At 38.1% G+C, this 24,980-nt stretch overlaps 2 protein-coding genes across 3 annotated transcripts in view; both read left to right on the forward strand.

The window, feature by feature from the left end:
- The window catches only part of LOC144976357 (neuropilin-1-like), a 60,321-nt gene that overhangs the window by 23,804 nt on the left and 11,537 nt on the right, over positions 1-24,980 (forward strand). Inside the window, exons 5-6 of one of the 2 annotated variants that reach the window (XR_013646096.1) lie at positions 14,194-14,367; positions 17,452-17,617. Coding sequence is in view for 1 of the 2 variants with exons in the window: in XM_078920610.1 (XP_078776736.1) it covers positions 14,194-14,357 (164 nt within the window). In the remaining variant the exon portion in view is untranslated. Of the gene's footprint in view, positions 1-14,193; positions 14,368-17,451; positions 17,658-24,980 lie in introns of those variants that run through there. The other variant, XM_078920610.1, reaches the window with a different exon arrangement.
- LOC144976179 (uncharacterized) lies at positions 22,955-23,785 on the forward strand. The gene has a single exon (XM_078920360.1). It carries the CDS (start codon positions 22,955-22,957, stop codon positions 23,783-23,785), a length of 831 nt encoding a protein of 276 aa, XP_078776486.1.

The following is a 24,980-nucleotide window of genomic DNA, read 5'->3' on the forward strand; positions in this document are numbered from 1 at the left end:
AATACCCCAAGAATCTACAGGCTACTCCCCATTTGAGTTGATGTATGGACGATCACCTCGCGGCCCGATCAATATAGTAGCCGACATTTGTAAAGGTAATGAGGAGGACAATAACGAAATTATGTTTGCTTACGAATATGTAAGAAACCTGAAAGACAGAATAGAGGACACATGTAAGCTAGCACAGGAATCCGTCACTAAAAAAAGCAGAGAAATACAAGGAATACTCCGATCGAAGAAGCAAGTCAAGAAAATTTGAGATTGGTGACAAAGTACTAATACTCTTACCCGATGACTCGAGTAAACTTTTAGCTACATGGAAAGGACCATTCAAAATAACAGCAGTAAAATCTAATGTTAATTACGAGATTAAAATTAACAACACAACAAAGACATTCCATGCAAATATGCTAAAAAAGTATTTTGATAGAGACACAGTGTCGCAACCTATGTTTACTAATATCGAAGCTTCAAATGCAGGATTAGTCATACCGTTGGTCATGGGACACAGACACCCGAGACAGAAAAACAAACAAAAATCGCACAATTGCAACCACCTAAGACAAAAAAAAAAGAAGTACGCAAAGTACTTGGGCTCCTAAATTTTTACAGGAAATACATTTACAACTTCGCGCACATCGCGACACCGCTAACAAATCTGACAAAGAATGGGTCACCGAACAAAATTGTTTGGACAGAAGCGTGTCAGAATAGCTTCAACCAATTAAAGGCATTACTCTGTTCAGAACCAATTCTTAAATTACCCGACATGTCAAAAGAATTTTTTTGTGAGAACTGACGCGTCTGATAAGGGCATCGCAGGTGTACTATTACAGGAGCATGAGGGAACTCTAATGCCTTGCTTATATGCAAGCAGAAAATTATTGGACAGAGAATCACGATACTCTGTAATAGAGTGTGAAGGATTGGCCATCGTCTTTGCTTTAAAGACATTCAGCAGATATCTACTGCTAAAAGAGTTTGTGGTCGAAACGGACCATAAACCACTCACGTACATAAGAAATAACAAAATGAATAATAGTAGAGTACTAAGGTGGAGTCTATTTTTGCAAAATTACTCTTTCAGTATCTCTCACATACCAGGCTGTGAAAATATTCACGCCGACCTACTTTCTCGATTAGTGTAAACACGTGAGAAGGGTATAACTTAACCTCCCATGCATACTGTTAGTTACCTCGCAAACTATACCAAATCAGAACGCACAAATTCGATAATTTTATTTGTAAACATGATGACCCAACTTAATGTAACATTGAGTATTGTTTGGATATATATACCATACCCATTCATGATTTGGGAAATCTTCTCTTTATCTATTATTGTTATGAATTTTCACTCATTTATGATTAATAATTGAAATGTCAATATTCCATTTACATTTTCATTCATTTCATTCAGTAAATTACCTTCATATCATCGACTTAAATCATGCTTCATTGCCATCACTATTGTTTATCACAATGATTTGTAATCACATTGCCATCATGTTGTTCATCACAATGATTTGTAATCACAATCTTTCATTGTTATTGTCACCCATTCATATACCTACGTTAATATAAACATTTCCATGTCTAGTTAATAAATAATTTAATTGTAGCACAAATCATAACAATGGATTAATGCTAGAGTATGATAGTAAATTTACTTCCGTTTGTAAAATCTATCTTTCCCATAATGGTTAAAGAGTATATTTTAAACATGGGTGGGGGTGTCACAGTAAAGGTTGTTCACAATTATCTTATTAAATTTTATTTTATTAAGAACTGAATTCATCTCTCTCCAGTTATATTTCGGTAGGCTTAGATAAACTTTACCTTCTTATATTAGATCGTCTTTCCTTTTATAGCCTTCCCTCGAATTAATTTCTAATTAGTGAATACTTTTCGTTCTACATTCTGTCACGTAGCCACTTATTATAAAAGCTGATAGGTCTATCATTCGACACTCACTTCTCTTCACAATCTATGCCGGACGGCCAGTCGCTCTATTCCTTCTATATACTGGAAGATTTTTATCTTTTGGGACTTTGTAGATATTATATCTACACCATTAAGACGCCGGAGCTTTTAACATTGATTGTATAATCTTCAAGGATCAAACCCGAGCCCGCTGTCAAAGGATTACATATTAACCCCTTACCAATTACCTGGAAGTGGAATTTTACGAGTCCGATCCTGTTATCAGAGGAATAGATCATCCAAGCCCATCAACTGCCTGGAAACGTAAACTTACGAACCTGACATATTATCATAAGTTACGTAAAATATTCATATCTCTATTTGTAACTGCCACGATCACGGTTTATCTCTTTTAATTAAATTTCATCATTATTTTTATTTCATTGTAAACAAATCGTTAATTGTTTTTCATTTATAGTAACTAGTAAATTCTGGGGCCTCACTCTACATATATCTTTATGCATAGTCGAGTAGCTCTTTACTCACTTGAGACCGTGACAATTATATTATTATTATTTATTATTATTATTATTATTATTATTATTATTATTATTATTATTATTATTATTATTATTATTATTATTATTATTATTATTATTATTATTATTTTTACTATTATTATTATTATAATTATTTTTATTATTATTATTATTATTATTATTATTATATTATTGTCATGATATTGTTTACTGTTTAGAGATAGTTCTATTTGTCACTTTATGTTTGTAATTGATCTGTGTCTGTACTGTATTGTCTAACTCTTTGTGTTTTGATTTCTTTCCAGATCATGTCGAATTAAATGTTGAATGAAGCCTATATTTTGCATAGCAATCATTTGAATTACTTTCTAGCTTCACAACAATTTATTCAACATTTAACATGGAACGATTTCTTCGACCTGAGCGGTTCAGCGCTGAACCCAATACGCCTGATGCATTAAAGCAATGGAATCACTGGCTCTGTACATTCAACAACTTTATCTCTTCGTTACCCGACCAGGCGACTGACAACAAACTCAATCTGCTCGTCAATTTCGTCGATCCTGTCGTCTATAAACATATTGCAGATTGTACTACATTCGATTCAGCTGTTGACGTTCTGAAGAACATATACGTGAATACAAAGAACGAAATATTCGCGAGACACGTCTTGGCAACTACAAAGCAAGAACTAGATCAATCCCTCGATCAGTTCCTTCAAAAGTTGAAGAGACTTGCCGAAGAATGTGATTTTAAAGCTGTTACTGCTGATAAGAACAGGGATGACTTTATCCGAGATGCTATCATTTGTGGTCTCTCTTCTAATCAGATCAGGCAGCGACTCCTCGAAAATAAAACAATCGAACTTATGGCCGCTTATGAACCGGCTCGATCCTTGGAGATGGCTGTAAAACACTCTCAGAACTACAGCACACCAACTACTGTGCCATGTGGCAGCACTGCTCCTCCGACCTCTGAAAAAGAACTTGACTCATCCAATGCTGCAGTCACGAACTCTAAATGTTTTTTTCTGCGGATACCAACGATATTCTCGATCAAAATGCCCTGCTAGAGAGGCGCTGTGTAAACGTTGTGGGAAAAAAGGGCATTTTTAAAAGGTATGCCAGTCAAAAAGTAAAAACGAATATGCATCTGCGGCAGACCCGAATACACTCAGTTCAGCCTTTTCAGCCGCGGCTCCCGTAGTCTCTACAGAGCTGTTATTGACGTGAAATTGTTTAACAAGCCCGTTACAGCGTTGATAGACACTGGAAGCTCAGAGAGATTCATTTCAACAGAGATCGCACAAAGTCTCCAATTGAAGATTTTCAAATCAAAGAAAGAAATCTCTATGGCGTCTACTAATCTTTCCAGTACAACCAAGGGTCATTGTTTTGTCTCTTTGAAATACCAGGGACATTTCTATGAGAGTTTGAAATTTTCCATCCTGTCAGGGTTGTGTTCGGACTTGATTTTGGCCATGACTTTCTTGAACAGCATGACGGAGTTCAAATATCCTTCAAAGGTTCAAAGCCTACTTTGTCCGTTTGTAGTCTCACTGCTGCAAAAATCGAACCTGTTTCTCTTTTCAAGAATCTCCTTCCAGAAGTCAAACCTATTGCAACAAAATCAAGACAATTTTCATTACCAGACAAGCAATTCATTGACTCTGAGGTTCAGAAACTTCTTGACGAGGATGTGATCAAACCATCTGTTTTTCCATAGCGAGCGCAGGGGTTGGTGACAACTAACGAGCGACACAAGAAACGCATGGTTGTGGACTATAGTCAGACCATCAATCGCTTCACTCTACTCGATGCATATCCACTTCCAGACATTAATGAAATGATTGAAACAATTTCAAACTACAGTGTCTATAGCACCCTCGATTTGCAATGTGCTTACCACCAGATCCCAATAAAAGACGAGGAGAAACTGTAATCGGCTTTTGAGGCCAGTGGAAATCTCTACCAATTCAAGCGAATTCCATTTGGAGTCACTAACTGAGTGCTTGCTTTCAGCGCATCATTGATTCCATTATTCGGGATGAGAAACTGAGTGACACATTTGCTTACATAGACAATGTGACAATCTGTGGCAGAAATCAGCAAGAGCATGATGAAAACCTTGTGATATTTCTCAGGTGTGCCAAAGAACATAATATAACATTCAATGAATGTAAGACTATCCAGTCTGTTAGACAAATCAAGTTACTTGGATTTCAAGTGTCCAAAGGTTGCATTCAGCCAGACCCTGACCGATTACGACCACTGAGAGAACTTTCAGATCCTCACAATATCAAATCTCAACAGAGAGTGATTGGAATGTTTGCATACTACTCATCCTGGATACCTCATTTCTCGGATAAAATACACCCAATGGTCCAAAATACCACCTTTCCATTGTCAGGAAAAGCCAAGGACTCGTTTGATCTTTTGAAAAAGGAGATTGAAAACGCTGCTGTCGTGACAATTGACCACAACGTTCCTCTAGTTGTAGAAACCGACGCTTCTGAAATTGCAATCGCAGCAACACTAAATCAAGGTGGACGTCCTGTGGCTTTCTTTTCAAGAACTCTGAACCACAGCGAAAAGAAGCAGTCTTCTGTTGAAAAAGAGGCTTACGCTATTGTAGAATCCCGTCGAAATTGGAGGCACTATCTTCTTGGAAAGCATTTCAAACTTGTGACAGATCAGAAAAGCGTTGCGTTTATATACGGAAATTCTGCAAAAGGAAAAAGTCAAGAATAATAAAATCCAAAGATTGAAGATTGAACTGTCAAGCTACAGTTATGACGTTGTGTATCGACCTGGAAAAGACAATGTAGCGGCTGACGCATTTTCAAGGGAGTTCTGCTCATCTACTGGTTCAGATTTAGAAACTTTAAAAAGCCTTCACGGCTCACTTTGCCAGCCTAGAATTGCAAGGATGAAATTTTGTCAGGTCAAAGAATCTCCCATATTCCGTGGATGAAATGCGAACAATCTGCAACAACTGTAGTGTTTGTCGTGAGCTAAAACCTTCATTCTACAAACCGCAGAACCTCAAAGTGGTCAAAGCAACTCAACCACTCGAGCTTTTGAGTGTGGATTTCAATTGTCCCTTACGTCATCGTCCAAAAATCGGTATCTCCTAACAGATATTGATGAATATTCTCGGTTCCCTTTTGCGTTCCCATGCTCTGATATGATTTCATCAACTATCATCAAGTGCTTGTGTCAATTGTTCTCATTGTTTGGAATGCTTATTTCAATACATTCTGACAGAGGTGCTAACTTCATGTCAAGTAAGCTTCAAGATTTCTTGTGCAAAAAGGGTATCGCCTCAAGCCCCCCCCCCTCTTGTGGATCTTTACCTTGCAGTGGTGAGGGGGTTTGGGCCACACGGGGGGGCAAAGGTGTAAATCCCGGTCGACCGTCACGAGACCATCCCGGGTATCGAGCCAACGAGCCACATGAGCTGCTCGCCCCGGTGTGTGACTAAATTTGATCCAACCCGGTGGCCGAATAGCAGCCCTATCCCGGGGGCCACACTACTATCTTCATGTCGAGTCCCAATCAGTCCCGTCAATGACGAAGCGGTCTGCCGCCTAGCTAAATAATACCGCATTCGTGTCGCCATGGTCGTCGGCACGTTCGAGAAAAAAGCAAACGTCCCATGCATCAATTGATTCGCGGCCTGCCAATCGGAAAATGCGACAGCCGGGATGGCGAACTGACGCACATATTGTCCCTGAACGTCGAGAGCCAGAGTATGGCAAAAAAAACGAGCTTTTATCAAAGCTATTGGCCGCCCATAACGTAGACATCCTCCTATTACAGGAGACCCACCTTTACTCAGGCGCGCAATCTTCCCGATTCCAGATCCCAGGCTATACGGTGGCCCAACACGAGGACACTTCGAGGCTCAAAGGAGGGGTTAGCGTTTACGTTAAAGAGCCATCGAAGGTAAGGGTCATTGAGAGCGTAACGGACAGCAATGGGGTGAACCGAATTTCCGTGGAAGTAGGTGGACTGTGCTTGCATAATATCTACAAACCACCCAGAGCGGCTTGGACTACACCACCGGTACCGGTGGTCAGCCATCCTTCCATCTGTCTGGGAGACTTTAATAGCCACCATCACGAATGGGGCTACCAGACTGCAACGTAGCAGGAAGACAACTCCGCTCGTGGATGGTTTGTAATGATCTACACCTAGTGTACGATCCTACAGCCAAGGTTACCTTCCGGGGTACCCGCCATAAGAAGGAGTATACTCCAGACCTCACCCTTGTTACGAAAGGCGCGAACGGTGAACCGCTGCAGGTGAAGCGAACAGTCCTCGGGCACTTTCCGCATAGGCAGCACAGGCCGATTCTTGTCACAGCTAACGAGGGTGTAGTCTCTCCCACTTTGCAGATGGAACTTCAGGAAGGCTGACTGGGAGGAATTCAGTTCCTATATCGAGCAGGTCTGCCCTGCCATTCCTCCCAAGTGCAAGAATATAACCAGATTCAGCAGGCTACTGGTTAATAGCGCTCAACGCTCTATTCCACGGGGCAAACGGAAATTCTACACCCCTTGCTGGACAGCAGAGTCGGAAGAGCTGTACCGAGAGTACCAGCAACCCAGTCCCAGGACGCAGCCGATAGACTGCTTCAGTCTCTGGCAGAGGGAGGAAGCAACGGTGGCAGGAGACCTTGGAAAGTCTCGACTTTACACACTCCAGCCGCCACACTTGGCGTTTCATAAAGAAATTGGACCCAGATCGGAATTACGCGAAGGCTGCACCGGAGTATGAGGCAGACACAATTGCCAAGAACATTAAGAACCGTAGTAAACGGTTCCCTAATCAGGCTTTTGAGCGCGGTGTCCGCAAGGCGAAACGTACGATTTTGGACTCGCTACCTGCGGAGGTGTCAGACTGGACGGCCCCATTCATTCCCCGAGAAGTGGGTGCAGCCATTAGCGAAGTGAAGAAAGGCAAAGCAGCAGGGATAGATGGTGTATATCCCGATATGGTGACGCATCTGGGAGCCAGGGCACGGGCCTGGCCAGCAGAGGCAATGTCCGACGTCCTTGCAAAAGGAAAGCTACCACAAGTGTGGAAGCATGCGAAGATAGTTGCCATCCTGAAGCCAGGGGAACCGGCGAAGAAGGCAATTACAGACCCATATCGCTGCTGAGCTGTCTTTACAAATTGTTGGAGCGTGTTCTATTAAACCGATGGGGGCCGGTCCTAGACGCTGCCCTGCCACCCGAGCAGGCAGGCTTCAGAGAAGGGAGGTGCACCACGGAGCAGGTCATTGCCCTTACAGAGCATATTGAGCACGGGTTCGAGAGAAACAGCAAACAGGTGCTGTCTTTAAAGACCTATCAGCGGCGTACGATACGGTCTGGTGCGAAGGGTTGATGCTCAAACTTGCAAAAATCATAAGGTGCAAAAAGACCTTGAAGTTGTTTTCTTCGATCCTAATTAGGGGAAAGATAATTCCACGTCGCGCTGGGAGACGGCACGAGCAAAGTAAGGAAACTGAAGAATGGGGTCCCTCAGGGGTCGTTACTTATGCTAATGTTGTTTAACGTTTACATTAGCGATAAGCCGAACACTTCCTCCCTGAGGCTGGGATACGCGGACGACTGGGCACTCGTTACTCAGAGTAAAGTGTGGACCCGTCTCGAGAGCATACTCAGCGAGGACGTCACAAGACTCAAATCCTACTTTGACAAGTGGTACCTGAAGATGAACACTTCAAAAACCGTGGCCACTGCATTTCACTTATGCAGTGGTTGGCACACCCGCAAACTAAATGTCCTAGTCGGGGACCAGCCACTCCCATATGAGCCGCATCCAAAATATTTAGGTGTGACGCTGGATCGCAGCCTTACTTATCGGATGCATCTCGAAGGGGTTGCCCGGAAGATAGAGAAGCGGAATAGTCTTCTGAGGAAGCTGGCGGGATCGACTTGGGGCGCTAGCCAAGCGGTCCTGAGAACGTCCGCCTTGGCACTATGCTATTCCACCGCGGAGTATTGCGCTCCAGTGTCGGGTAGAAGCAGAAACGTTGAGAAGGTGTCGCAAGTCGATGCACATAGTGTCAGGAACACTAGCAACAACCCCTAGAGAATGGGCCCCGATAATGGCAGCGATCCAGCACCCCGATGTCCAAAGGGAGACGATTACGGGAAACTGGCTGAGTAAGATCAAAGAGAGAGGGAATGGGGATACCCCTCTCATGCGCATAATGGACGGTGCCCCCGTTTCGAGCCGAAATAAGTCCCGGCAACCCTTGTATGCAGAATCCTGACTACGGACAGAGCTGCACATACGAGATGGAAGTCGGTTTGGACGAATTCAATCCCTCGTGGGGGCGGGGACCTAGACTCCTCTAAGCTTGGTGAGCAGTTGCCAGGCTTTGATACCAGTAAGAGGAGACACGGGGTAGCTGCGAATCGGCTTCGGTCGAGGAGCTGCCTAAGGCAAGTGTGTTACATCGGTGGGGTCTAACTACCTGTCCAATATGTCCACGCTGTGGGCAAGAACCCGAGACGGCAGAGCATCTAGTCGAAAGGTGTGTTGTAACGATGCTAACTGGCGGGTTTGCGACGGTGCACGAATGCGGACCGGACTTTGCTGATTGGGTCGATCGTCATAACATAATAGTGTGAACCATAAGAGGCTGCTTCCTCAAGCCGAACGACCCCATATAATCCCCGGGTAAATGGACAAGTAGAGCGTCTGAATGGAATCCTTCGGAAAACTATCACGTTAGCCCTGAAATCACGTGGTTTGCATATCAGTCAATGGGAGTCAGTGCTTCTTGACTCGCTCCATTCAATAAGATCACTCTTATGCACTGCGACAAATGAGACTCCTCATGAACGAATCTTCCGCTACAATGGAAAGTCAAGCACTGGTACAACACTTCCTAGCTGGCTGACTACTCCAGGAACTGTTTTGATGAGGCGTCACTTAAGAACCTCTAAATACGAACCATTGGTGGACGAAGTGGAACTGTTGGACGCTAATCCGCTCTATGCCTACGTCCGACTTCCTGATGGTTAAGAAACTACTGTGGCTTTGCGTCACTTAGCCCCTGCTGGTGAAATGACTACTGCCCAACCTCCAATGAAGAATCACCCATGGCGTTTGACAACACGAGCGTAACTCCACATTTTCAACCTGTTCAAAAGAATGTGGGAAACGATATTTTACCTGAAACTGTCCTAGAACAGCTTGATGTACAAACTGTGGAAGCGGGTGAAGTGCAAAAATCTGCCTTGGACGAACCATCAGTCTCTGATCCTAAGAGTCCTAATGAGCTTTCTACTCAAAACGAATCCCGTTCAAACTCTAGAAGGAGTGGCTTCATTCGGACAAGACCATACAGTTTACGAATAAGATAAGCTAAATTTGAAATCTCTTTCCACGTGCAACGGGGGAAAATGTCAGGATATTGTTTACTGTTTAGAGTAGAGATAGTTCTATTTGTCACTTTATGTTTCTAATTGATCTGTGTCTGTACTGTAGTGTCTAACTCTTTGTGTTTTAATTTCTTTCTCGATCATGTCGATTTAAATGTTGAATAAAGCCTATAGTTTGCATGGCAATCATTCGAATTACTTTCTTGCTTCACAACAAACAGATTTTTGAATAGATAGATGGATAGATAGATAGATAGATAGATAGATAGATAGATAGAAAGATAAATAGATAAATAGATAGATAGATAGATGGATAGACAGATAGATAAATAGATGGATAGATAGATAGATTGATTAAGATTGATAGATAGAAAGATATAAGATAAGATTAACTTTCATTTATCTGAATGGAAATTATCATAATGTACACATCATTCATCGTTATATTAGCACAGATTTACACATGTCATGAACTAATTGATGAAATACGAGCTAATTAAAAGCAAAATAAACATCAAATATAATAAATTAAAATATTCATTAAATGATACAGCATTGACAAGAATGTAAAATGGCATAAGCTAAAAGGTTGATAAAAAGTTGAATGTACTGAATTTGAAATAATGAATATTGATATAGCACCATTGTAAAATAAAAATAAGATTTTAGTGAATTAGTAATACAAATCATGTAGTAAAAGTAAAATCTAATTGATTGGCTATGTAAAATGAGATTAAAAATATCTGCTTTCGATCTTTCATTGTTATATCTTTTCTTTGGTTATTTTGATTTCGTTGTACAGAGGGTGGGACTCGTTTCTTTGAATTTTGTTAATCTTAACATTAGCAATATCTTTGTGAAAATCTTCAAAATTGTTCCGTCCATCATTTCCTAACATTCGATTAGCATGCTGTATTAATCTATTTATTTTTATTATTTCAGATTTTTTACAATTTCCACCCAAAGCAGCTACACAAAAACAAAAAAGACTTACAATGCAAAATTTATAAAACAAAGAAAAACATGTTTTGTCAACATTTATGGAGTACAGTCTCCTCATCATGAATAATCTTGCCTTCATCTTATTAAAAACTTTGCATGAATGATTTGTCCAGTATAATTTTTCATTTACAAGTATACCGAGATATTTGCACTCCTCTACCCTCTGCTTTTTCGTTTTTAATAATTATATTGTCATGTATATTACCATCTTTCCTAAAATCAAATATAATGTCTTTAGTTTTCTCTACATTAAGTTCTAGATAGTTATTATCACACCAGCCAACAAATCTTTTAACTTCGTTATAATAATTCAATACATTATCCCCGGTTGTTATCAAGGCCTGAATGGCGGTATCGGCGATATACTTTAAAATATTCACATTACTTGGGCCGCTTATGCAGTCATTTGTGTATATAACGAAAAGTGTTGGGACAAGAACAGTTCCTTGGGGTGCCCCAGTGTTGGTGAGGATTCAAATTTGTTGTTCTCATCATCCGTGAGGGAAACGAATTGTGGTCGGTCTGTCAAGAATTCTCGTACCCAGAGTGCAATCGAGGGACTCACCTCCATGGACAGTAGTTTATGGATTAGTATGTGAGGCTGGATGGTGTTGAATGCACTCGGAAAGTCTACGAATAGGGTTCTGAAATACCCCTTTGGAGTGTCTAAGTGTTTGTAAGTGTTATGAGAAAACACCAATATAGCTTCGTCCACCCCACGCCCTGATTTGTCCGCAAACTGGCTTTTGTCTAGATGTTTTTGTGTACTTTGTTGTAGAAATCTTTGTTGATAAATCCTTTCTAGACATTTCATAGGAATGGATGTCAGCCTACAGGACAAAAAACATTAATTTATTTGGCTTTTTGATGTTTTGGGAAGGGAATTATTTTTGCAATTTTCCAAATTCTTGGAATATGCCCGTTTCTTAGGGACATTAAAAATGTGTGTAAAAATATGGGAAAGTTCATTTGCACATGATTTCAATAAATGTGATGAAATTTGATCAGGTCCGCTTGCTTTATCCGCTTTAATATTTTTGAACAGTTTAATGACGTTGGCCTGAGTGATGTCCATTTGTTCCCCTGTTCCGTGATGTTTGAGTTGCTCAGTAAGGTTGTTAATCTCGTCTGTGAAATCGTGTTTATTGAATCGAGCATAGAAGTTGTTAAGTTTATCGGCATATTCTTTTTCTGTACCCTTTTAAAACTTAAATTTTGAGTTTTTATTACCGTTCATTCCTGTGACTGTTTTGATATCGTTCCACACACTTTTCATGTCATTAGCTTTCAGTTTCCTCTCAATATTTTCTTTGTATATTTGTTTCATCTCTCGGGTGGCTTTATTTAATATTCTTTGAACTTTTTTTCCTTTCCTCTTGGTCACCAGTCTTGAATGCATATTTTAAAAATCATTTAACAACCCTTTTATCGATTTTGTCAGCCAAGGATTGTTATTTCCAAAAGATTTTATTTTTAAGATGTTTTGTTCGCAAAAGTTAGTTACGATGCTACAAAGTTCATCGAGGTCATTTGCTGATTCAATAAAAAATATTCCAATTGGAGGAGTCGAAACACTCCGTTAGAGCATTAGTTGCATCGCTGTCCCATACCTGAAATTGTTTTTGAACTACTGGGACAGATATGAATTTTGTTTTGCATTTAGGTATCATAAGAACCATAATGTGATCGGCTTCACCAAGTTGACAAGAAGAATACCTGCTTTGAATATTTGAATAAAAAAGATCGATTGTGCGTTCGTTTCTAGTGGCACAAGCGATATTTTGTTGTAGAGGAAATGAGTTGTCAAGAGGTGCATGATTGAAGTCCCCTGTCACAAGGACATCGCTGCCGGGTGATGATGTCAATGTCAATGTACTAGTACTTTCCGCCAGATATTCCAGTGTTGTAGGTCCATGTGCGTCCGGTGGTATATAGACATTGATAAAAACCTTGGTACACTCCCGTGGAAAATAATATGGCCTGACTGACACCGTAAACCGTTCAAGGTTTGGTGTGCTGGTCTTGTTAGTGACAATGACATTGTTTGAATGGCACCGCCTTTCATTTAAATAATCACAAACACCAGCACCTCTTGATTTTGATGTGTTGATCTGGTCACGGTCATATCTTATTATGGTAAAATTATTAAGTTCAACACAGCAGTCAGGAATGTCACTGTGTAGCACGTCTCTGTAATACATTTTGCTGACGAGTTTCTAAATTCACACAAATAGTTAGTAGCGACCTGCAATCCTTCAATTTTGTTGTGAATATATCTAACATTGCCACTCACTATCACAGGCAGCACATGTTTACTTTTTCTCCTTTTGGTACGGGCTTAACACCCCTTTCCTACCCTTTTATTCTTGCGACTTGGAATAACAATACATGTCATGTTTGTTTTCATGACAACAGTTCACGTTTGGCCGTAACATCTTTTAAAATGTCGAGCTGTACTTGATCATAACGTTGTAAAATTTAAATCATTACGTCTTATTTTTATATTATTTTAAAATCTATCTGTAAATTTATATAAATTTAAAATCCAATGTATCACAGATTGCTTATTATCCTGCTATATAAAAAATATACAAGAAGATCACATTTTATCCTGGTTAAATATAGAAAAAACACAAGAGCGATGTGTAACACGTCCTCGCCGCATAAACAACGCTGACAACAAGATAAAAAGATAAATGGACAAATAGATAGATAAAAAAGATAGATAGATAGATAGATAGATAGATAGATAGATAGATAGATAGATAGATAGATAGATAGATAGATAGATAGATAGATAGATAGATAGATAGATAGATAGAGAGATAGATAATGCTTGATTACTTGCGGGTTAACTTCAATTACATGCCTTTGGATCGAAAGGTCCTGGGTTCGAGTCTCCTTCTGAGCGGTGCATTGTTGAGTACCCAAAAAAGGCTCTTTACTCACATTCTCACCGTTCTCTGGTATAATATGAGTAGCTACATGGCCGTGAATTTCTGCAATATCGCCCAACAGACGTCATGAATCGTCTTACATGCTAAGTGTTGTTGTTGGCTAGGGACTTCTTGTAAAGCGTTCTGAACCCGTTTAGGGGATATTGCTCTATATAAAAGCTCACTGTTTTTCCTCGTTTTTTTTTGGGGGGGGGGGTAAACTAACTTTAACGCCATTTTAAAACTTTAATTTAAAATTCTTGGTGTCATATTTCTATCTATTATAAAGATTTCCTCTTTTCCCTTAAATGTTTCCAAAACAGGCCAACGCATTTTGGTCTTACTTTAACCCAATGTACTGATGTATATCTATATTTATGCATTGCAGCATACTGTCGCCATTCTGACACATCGAAGGATTCTGGATACATGACTTCACCCAACTATCCATCAGAATACGGAAATGATCAAACTGTAACATCGATTGCCGGTATCGTACGAATTAAGCTGGGTTTGATGCACTATGAAATGGCAAGTGTGTATTGTCAATAAGCTTTTTAAGGTAATACGGACATCAAAATAGCTCTAGACTTATAAGTTATGTAAATTTATATGAGTAGCTTACCATCTTTGTACAATTATGATGATGATGATGTTATCGACGAAGAGATGATGTGACGACGACGACGACATGATGATGATGAGAGCGAAAATGATGATGATGATGATGATGATGATGTATGATGAATAGACGAATGATGATGATGACGACGACGACGACGACGATGATGATGATGATGATGATGATGATGATGATGATGAGAGATGATATGAAGATGAGAGATGACGACGACGACAACGATGATGATGATGATGACGATGATGATGATGATGATGATGATGAGGGAGAGTGATGATGATGATGATGATGATGACGACGACGACGACGATGATGATGATGAAGATGATGATGATGATGATGATGATGATGATGATGATGATGATGATGATGATGATGATGATGATGATGATGATGATGGTTCAGCTCACCACCTAAACCATTTCAATATTTAAGTTGAATACAACGCTTGCTAACTTGACGTCACAAATTGTTAATTTGAATTTGATATCATTACACGAGTTGTAGAATGCTGGTCTCCCTGTCCTCGCTATTTGTATTTTCTTCCTTTAATATCAGCCTATCAAATTCGTCTCAATATAGTAGTGATTTTTTTACAAAATCGTACAACTTAATATCTTAAAGGCTGAAAAGAGAATCGTGTAATTTCTATTTGAACGTTTGCGACAAAAGTCTCAACCGATGTTGATATATAAGAATTGTTGTAATTTTGATAATTTTTGAAAAACGTCTGGATCAGCAGCTGAAATATTTGCTATATTGCAACTATTGTATTAATGTTATACATTTATTGACCGTTCTCGGAAAGTGTATTGACCAGTGGACGAATCTCAGAGTTTACGAGATATCACATCGCATATTTTCCTTCCAATGATTATTCAATGATATTACATGGTGACATTTAAAGGAATACAAGAAGTAATAGAAAATATGGAGATGGCATCATTATCGGATTAATTAGTGACCTGTATTTTTTGCGATTCCTTCCCTATAATAATTATTGTAATAAAATATTACTGTGTGCATTAGGCATCCGATATCCTACAAAGGTATCACAGGAAATGTTATATGAAAAAAGATTGCAACCAAGAAGTCAAAAACTCAAAATCGCGAGCAAATATGTGAAACTTTTCGGTCACATTCGCGCCAATCAAACAATGACACACTATTTCTCTGACCAAAGCAAAAGAGCTTGGGAATGACCAACACAGCATTACCTCACACTCTCGATAACGATATGAAAATTATAAACAAACAAAAATAAATAACAAAACGAAACTAACACCATTGTCAGAGCTTTCAATTAGAGGAAGGGTACAAGAAAGACAGTTGGGGGATCTCCGTTACAAAAATAAAAAGAAACGGTTGAAAATGAAAAGTCGAATAACATCAAAAGCGGAGGGTTTTAAATCGGTAAGTCATGACAAAATTAAATCGTTTCAAACTCAGTTCTACTACCAACTGTTCGGTTTTTACTTTCTGTTGAGAACATCATCCCCAACCCCTCTCTTATAAAAGAAAAATGGATAGTCCTCTTTGACAATGATTTTATTTAGTTCTACATGTGACAAACTTTTTTCCCCAACAATTTCGTATCTTTATATAAACTCTTTTATAACAACAACTGGTTAAATACAACAGACATTGAGTGGGGATTGAGTTTATCAAGCATTATTGCTTTTTAAAATAAAATTTTATTTGGTTTCTGAATATGTGATACAAACGTTAAGAATGATCCAAGATGAAAATACAAATTTTAAAAAAGAAGAGAAAAGGACATTCTACAACCCGCCAACTCTCACCATAGAAAAATAATGTAAAGATTTAAAAAGTAAAACAAAAAAACTATGTTTAGTGACTCTCATATTTTTATTCATATCATAGAATCAACATTCAACAAACGGATACAATGTCAATATACATAGAAAGAGAAACAGTTTTTTAGCTCTTTGTTTAATGTCACATTTTATTTACAGTAACGATCAATTGTGGAGTAAATTGTTTTTGGATAAAGGCTGCTTCGTTTAGACGTAGCATTAATGTCCAAAAATTCAATAGTTATCGACGATCAAAACGTAATACTGCTTTTGTGCATCCAGTCTTGAAGCCATTGTTCGACTTGAATTTACTAGTTTCTTCTCTGATCTCCTTATTTAAATCAGCTCCAAGGGGATTGGACATAACCATTATCTATGTTCCTATTTCTTTACACCCAATATCTCGTGTAAGTTGTTATGTAGTCGTCCTTGATCTTTGTCCAATGTGACTCTACATTTGTGTCCTCCTCGAGATCAGCTAGAAGTTGGAATCTATTACTCAATTGCAGCATGAACTCCTCATTATTTTCCCCATCTACTACATTCACCTGAGTGTACATTACATAAAATAGGCTCAAGAAACGCACCTTGCGGCGCACCAAAGTCAAGATATTGAGTTTTAGACGATATAATATTTACAGTTATTTGTTGGCATATACCATTAAGAAAAGACTGAAACCAAGAAAGGAGATTCCAAAGGATATGTTTAATATGCTTATGAGAATTAATCGATTGAGTCAAATGCTGCAACCAGATCGAGAAGAGAAATAAATGAAACTAAACCATCGTCGACAGCATTCACAAGTCATTGTATACTTTTAGCAGGGGTGGGGGGGGGGGGGGGGGTGGTGCTATGGTCTAGTCTATATGCAAGTTGAAAAGTTTCAATTAGATCATTAAGGGATAGATGTTGTTTCTGTTGAGGTAAAATTACCTTCTCAGGGATTTTTAAAAGAAAAGGAAGGTTGATGACGGGTCTATAATTGTTGAACTCGTTTTTATCCAAGCTTGGCTTTTTCAAAAGAGGGGTCACAACTGCAATGTTAAATGCATCTGGGACAGTGCCCTCCGAAAGTGGCAGGTTGATTATATATCTTGCAACATAAGGTAGTGGACAAAGTGTGCTCTTGTTGATGTTGGGTTTTGTGATTTTGATTATTATTAAATATTTTTTGTTTCACTCCATAAGGTTTACGAATATAACCGTACAACAGGTGGATACGACCTTACACAGACTTGGTGTGGTGATAATCGTCCCCAACCCTATGTGACTAATTCATCTCGTATAAAATTGAAATTTGAAAGTGATGGATCAACTGGATATTCCGGTTTTAAGCTTCGCTGGAACAAAGTCTGTGTGTATACTCTCTCTCTCTCTCTCTCTCTCTCTCTCTCTCCCTCTCTCTCTCTTTCTTTCTCTCTCTGTCTGTCTCTCTCTCTCCCCTTTCTCTCTCTCTCTCTCTCTCTCTCTCTCTCTCTCTCTCTCTCTCTCTGCTCTTTCTTTCATTCTCTCTCCTTCTCTCCTTCTTTGCCTCAATCCCTGCTCTCTTTCAATTTCCCTCATTCCTCCGTCTCACTCCCCTCCCACCTCTCTTTCTCTCTCTCTCTCTCTCTCTCTCTCTCTCTCCCTCTCTCTCTCTCTCCCTCTCTCTCTCTCTCTCTCTAAATTTCGACACCCTGGGATCTTGTTTTTCGTGATCTTTGTTTAAAAGTTTGCATCTCGTTTTGTTTTTAAGCTATCGGTGTGCGGTTTGTACCATAAAATAGATAAATTATTTTTTTTTAATATCACATTAATTGATATGTTCTACCAGTCAATTTATGCTCATTATTTGCATTTTTTGAGGTGTGTAATTTTCCGTTGGTGGCCCTGTTCGACACTGGGGCCTTCAGTTCGACACTCTAATGGCCCTAATTTCGACACCTAACGTCACGAGTTCTACACATGCAGTGGCGTATCCTAACTTGGACAAAAAGGTCCACTGCCCTTTTCTCTCAGTCTTATTTCGAGAATTACGTCATCAATTGTCGAAAACATAGTCAGTGAGAATAAACAAATACAGATTTATGAGGCACTGATTATTCCGATATTGACATATAATTGTGGAACCTGGGGCCTCACAATAAAGAACTTAGAAAGTCTCGATTCATACCACCGCAAACAATTGTCCATAGACAATTACAAATACTGATCTCTATGAAAAAAACGCCTGAGTACAATAATAAAAGAACAGCGATGGAGGCTATTTGGTCATATCTTACGTCGAGAAGATAATATCCCAGCCAAAACTGCAATGACAGAATATTTCCCTCATGGCAACAAATATGTAGGGAGACCACCAACATCAGAAGTAACTACCCTGAACCATGATCTCTCTTCATATAAGAAATTTCTGGATTCAGATGAGGCCGAATTAATCACTGAAGAACTAAGAAATACTGCAGTGGCCTCCGTACTACTACTCATCGACCATGACTGAATCACACAATTCTCAGCAAGCGTCATTCAGACTGCGAAGCTTACTACCACTACCATTTCGATAATATATTTTTATCTCATAAAAATGATCAATTATGACACAAACTGGGATAGTTTGTCCTTCAGTATACATTACATATTCTTCTTCTTCTTCTTCTTCTTCTTCTTCTTCTTCTTCTTCTTCTTCTTCTTCTTCTTCTTTTTCTTCTTCTTCTTCTTCTTCTTCTTCTTCTTCTTCTTCTTCTTCTTCTTCTTCTTCTTCTTCCAACTACAATTACTGCTATTACTACTACTCCTACTACTACTACTACTACTACTACTACTACTACTACTACTACTACTACTACTACTACTACTACTACTACTACTACTACTACTACTACTACTACTAGTACTCTTCCTCTCTCTCTCTCTATGGAAAAAATGGATGTAGTTCATTATTATATTTTTTTATAATCTACTTTTAGCTCGGGGTTCCCAATAGCTCATTTGGTACAGCAAAGCTTCACATGCAAGGGACCGTGGTCAATCCCAGGTGCAGTCGAGATTTTTTTCTGATCCCCTTTCCACCTAGCAGTGATTTGGTTGCTGTGTCTGTTAGATCTGTCTGAAAGTATTTTGGTATAGATTAGGTTTCACACTATAGAAACCGGGATAAACTCCGATTCCATGGGCCGATTGGCTTTGAAGGACCACTTTAGGCTCAGGTTTTGTTTTTCTATCGTCGGTTTTTCCTTTGGAACTTGTTTCATTCCAATATAATACCGAATAGAGGCGGTGGCTCACATTTATAGATTTGCATTGATAAAAATAAATTCTAATAGCTTTGAACACCCACTCTATCTGTAGACGGTACCGCCTTTGCAGATGTTGTAAATTCAACCGGACAATTTGTGTTGAAATGACTTCATATCCTTCATTCGATGTGCTCTTATGTTAAACAGTGTGTAGAAAGTGTGTTTTAGTCAAAGTTTTTGATTAGATTTGGGACTGACATGCAAGACATATGAAATAGATCGGACAGAAAAGGTATATTGAATTAAAGTATTCTTTCTTTTAGTAATTCAGAAGTCTCCAAATTTCAAAAACACCGCCTTTTCCTGGAGGGTGTGGAAACTAAGGACCACTCCTTGAGATATTTCAAAACCGCTGGTATTGAAGCAGATTTCGTGAACCGTATATTTACGCATGAAAAATCAAAATCGGCGGTTAAGATGACATCAATGTTTTATCTCGCCAAAATGATCAATCATGACACAAAATGAGATTGTCCTTAAATATGTATCACTTCTTCTTCTTCTTCTTCTTCTTCTTCTTCTTCTTCTTCTTCTTCTTCTTCTTCTTCTTCTTCTTCTTCTTCTTCTTCTTCTTCTTCTTCTTCTCTATCTATTTCACACACACTTTCATTTTCTCTACGTGTGAATGGCCACACTATTCAATCAGTGTACACAGAATTCTTTGTAATTTAACTGTAAACAGATATATTAATAGCCCTCTGTCTCAAGCGGTGTTACGTCGGCGTGAAACATAGATTTAGAATTTGAAGTCACAAAAGTTGATTTGAAATGATTTGGCCCAAAAGAAAGAATGGATGTAGTTCATTATTATAATTTTTATAATCTACTTAAAGCCCGGGGTTCCCAATGGCTCATTTGGTAGAGTTTTTTATAGTTCTTAAAGAAGAAAACTTTTTTGATATGACCTCAACACGGTTTAAAATCTATATTTAGTTAAGAAAAATTGATTTAAAGGTTGACACAAATTTTTACAACATTTGATAGAGGAACAGCTGAGAAAAACAAAAACAAAAAAAAAACAACACGCGCCATTAATAAAAAAGCTGACTTTAATTACTCACAAAACATATGAAAAGATTATCCAAGAAACTGCCTTTACTTTCAATTCTAATTCTATTTCAAAACTAACCAAAGTACTTAAAATCATTCAAACCATCCGATGATGAAATAGTGCAGGGCAAAGGCAAATTCATCTCCTTTTTCAAAAACAAAAGAGGGGTCTCAATATTTTAATGGTACTCAATTTTCTATGTTCCATACAGTCTCTCAATGTTTCTTAAATGATATCATTTTAAAACAACCAAAATCGTGTGAACTTGACTTTCTACCTTCAAGCAACCTTAATGTGTTGCTTACTTAAATGGCTGATATCATAAATACTTCTCTTCGTAAAGGTATTGATCCATCACCATTTAAAGCGGCATTAGTAAAACCAATTTTAAAAACGCATCTCTAGACCAGAATACTCTGAAAAACTACGTGCCTGTCTTTGCGTTTTTTGAGGCCAAATATGTATGAATTGAAACAGACTCAAGCTGAATAAAGATGAAACAGAAGTAATTTCGCTATTAAACCTATAAGTAACCATGACATGGAGAATTACAAAATTACAGTCAGGGACAGTAAAGTCAACCATTCTTCCTATATAAAGAATTTTGGAGTTTGTTTCAATTTAAGCCTCTCAATTACACCCTTCATCGATCATTTTATCAGAAATATATATTATAAAATTTTAAAAAAATGCTCAAGTTAGTAATGTTCTACCCAAAACTTTTGCATCTCTTCCAGTGAATGGTCTTGTTATTTCGAAACTCCACTTTTAACTTCGTTCTGTATCTGCTAATGTGTAATCTGAAGAGTCTCCAGACTGTTCAAAACAATGCAACAAGACTTGTGCTTAGAGTAAGGCTTTGATTCGGCCACCTCTCTGCTGCAAGACCGATACTGGTTCCCAGTGACAAAAGGAGTAATCATAAGATCTTAACAATTGTGTTTTAAGACTTGGCATGACAGCATCACTTATTATTTGAATGACTTGTTGTGCCCATATGTAATAAACAGAACGTTGCGCCCGAGTCACGACAATAAAGTTTTACAAAAACCCAATATGCACAAACCAATTGGCGAGTAATCTTTTTACTGTTCATTACCGTATTTCTGGAATTGCCCACCCTGTTATATTCGAGATTTAGATTTTTTTATATCTTTTAAATCCCATCTCAAGACAAGCTTCTAGGTTCCAAATTGTACAGTATGGATTGGCCTGATGGCATTATTAATATGTATGATTACTTGTATGTCGTTAAACAAAGAGGTCTCTCTAGTTTGTTTAAGGGAAAACTTAGTATAACTAACGCATGATTTTTGAATTACAACGTGTATGTTGTATCGTGAAATCAACATGTCTTGAGTACTGTAAACATTGGTGTGATTAGATTGTAGTTATTTTCTTTGTCCCAACCTCACATGTAAAGTTCCAAGAGCTGTATTGTTCGGGTGATACGCTATATAAGATATATATATATATATATATATATATATATATATATATATATATATATATATATATGCGTCTTTCTTTTTCTCCATGTGTGTCTGTGTGTATGTGTGTGCGTGTGTGTGTGTGCGTGTGTGTGTATGTGTTAAGCACGTTATTTTCTCTTTGTTTTCTGATTTAAAAAAATCAAAATACAAACAATGTCATGCCCACTGATGACATAGTACACAAACAATTGCAGATCGATTGGTGATGTAGTTCACACAAAAAAATATCCAACTCATGACCTTAAAAGGAACAATATATGACATTGAATAAACTTTATTATTATTATTATATTATTATTATTATTATTATTATTATTATTATTATTATTATTATTATTATTATTATTATTATTATTATTATTATTTATTATTATTATTATTATTATTATTATTATTATTATTATTATTATTATTATTATTATTATTATTATTATTATTATTATTATTATTATTATTATTATTATTATTATTATTATTATTATTATTTATTATTATTATTATTATTATTTATTATTATTATTATTATTATTATTATTTTAGTATTATTATTATTACTATTATTATTACTATTATTATTATTATTATTATTATTGTTATTATTATTATTATTATTATTATTATTATTATTATTATTATTATTATTATTATTATTATTATTATTATTATTGTCATGATATTGTTTACTGTTAGAGATAGTTCTATTTGTCACTTTATGTTTGTAATTGATCTGTGTCTGTAATGTATTGTCTAACTCTTTGTGTTTTGATTTCTTTCTAGATCATGTCGAATTAAATGTTGAATAAAGCCTATATTTTGCATGGCAATCATTTGAATTACTTTCTAGCTTCACAACAATTTATTCAACATTTAACATGGAACGATTCCTTCAACCTGAGCGGTTCAGCGCTGAACCCAATATGCCTGATGCATCAAAGCAATGGAATCACTGGCTCTGTACATTCAACAACTTTATCTCTTCGTTACCCGAACAGGCGACTGACAACAAACTCAATCTGCTCGTCAGTTTCATCGATCCTGTCGTCTATGAACATATTGCTGATTGTACTACATTCGATTCAGCTGTTGACGTTCTGAAGAACATATACGTGAATACAAAGAACGAAATATTCGTGAGACACGTCTTGGCTACAACAAAGCAAGAACCAGATCAATCCCTCGATCAGTTCCTTCAAAAGTTGAAGAGACTTGCCAAAGAATGTGATTTTAAAGCTGTTACTGCTGATAAGAACTGGGATGACTTTATCCGAGATGCTTTCATTTGTGATCTCTCTTCTAATCAGATCAGGCAGCGACTCCTCGAAAATAAAACAATCAAACATATGGCCGCTTATGAACCGGCTCGATCCTTGGAGATGGCTGTAAAACACTCTCAGAACTACAGCACACCAACTACTGTGCCATGTGGCAGCACTGCTCCTCCGCCCTCTGAAAAAGAACTTGACTCATTCAATGCTGCAGTCACGAACTCTAAATGTTTTTTCTGCGGATACCAACGATATTCTCGATCAAAATGCCCTGCTAGAGAGGCGCTGTGTAAACGTTGTGGAAAAAAGGGCATTTTCAAAAGGTATGCCAGTCAAAAAGTAAAAACGAATATGCATCTGCTGCAGACCCGAATACACTCAGTTCAGCCTTTTCAGACGCGGCTCCCGCTAGTCTCTACAGAGCTGTTATTGACGTGAAATTGTTTAACAAGCCCGTTAAAGCGTTGATAGACACTGGAAGCTCAGAGAGTTTCATTTCAACAGAGATCGCACAAAGTCTCCAATTGAAGATTTTCAAATCAAAGAAAAAAATCTCTATGGCGTCTACTAATCTTTCCAGTACAACCAAGGGTCATTGTTTTGTCTCTTTGAAATACCAGGGACATTTCTATGAGAGTTTTAAATTTTCCATCCTGTCAGGGTTGTGTTCGGACTTGATTTTAGGCCATGACTTTCTTGAACAGCATGACGGAGTTCAAATATCCTTCAAAGGTTCAAAGCCTACTTTCTCCGTTTGTAGTCTTACTGCTGCAAAAACCGAACCTGTTTCTCTTTTCAAGAATCTCCTTCCAGAAGTCAGACCTATTGCAATAAAATCAAGACGATTTTCATTACCAGACAAGCAATTCATTGACTCTGAGGTTCAGAAACTTCTTGACGAGGATGTGATCAAACCATCTGATTCTCCATGGCGAGCGCAGGGGTTGGTGACAACTAACGAGCGACACAAGAAACGCATGGTTGTGGACTATAGTCAGACCATCAATCGCTTCACTCTACTCGATGCATATCCACTTCCAGACATTAATGAAATGATTGAAACAATTTCAAACTACAGTGTCTATAGCACCCTCGATTTGCAATGTGCTTACCACCAGATCCCAATAAAAGACGAGGAGAAACTGTATAAGGCTTTTGAGGCCAGTGGAAATCTCTAGCAATTCAAGCGAATTCCCTTTGGAGTCACTAACTGAGTGGCTTGCTTTCAGCGCATCATTGATTCCATTATTCGGGATGAGAAACTGAGTGACACATTTGCTTACATAGACAATGTGACAATCTGTGGCAGAAATCAGCAAGATCATGATGAAAATCTTGTGAAATTTCTCAGGTGTGCCAAAAAAACATAATATAACATTCAATGAATGTAAGACTATCCAGTCTGTTAGACAAATCAAGTTACTTGGATTTCAAGTGTCCAAAGGTTGCATTCAGCCAGACCCTGACCGATTACGACCACTGAGAGAACTTTCAGATCCTCACAATATCAAATCTCAACAGAGAGTGATTGGAATGTTTGCATACTACTCATCCTGGATACCTCATTTCTCGGATAAAATACACACAATGGTCCAAAATACCACCTTTCCATTGTCAAGAAAAGCCAAGGACT

Source organism: Berghia stephanieae, chromosome 7, assembly GCF_034508935.2.
Source record: "Berghia stephanieae isolate SIO BIC M18660-M18661 chromosome 7, UCSD_Bste_1.3, whole genome shotgun sequence".
In the NCBI taxonomy this organism is placed as follows: Eukaryota; Metazoa; Mollusca; class Gastropoda; order Nudibranchia; family Aeolidiidae; genus Berghia; species Berghia stephanieae.

Excerpts from the sequence above, each read along its gene's own strand:
- LOC144976179 (XM_078920360.1), top strand. The coding sequence starts at position 22,955 with ATGGAACGATTCCTTCAACCTGAGCGGTTCAGCGCTGAACCCAATATG.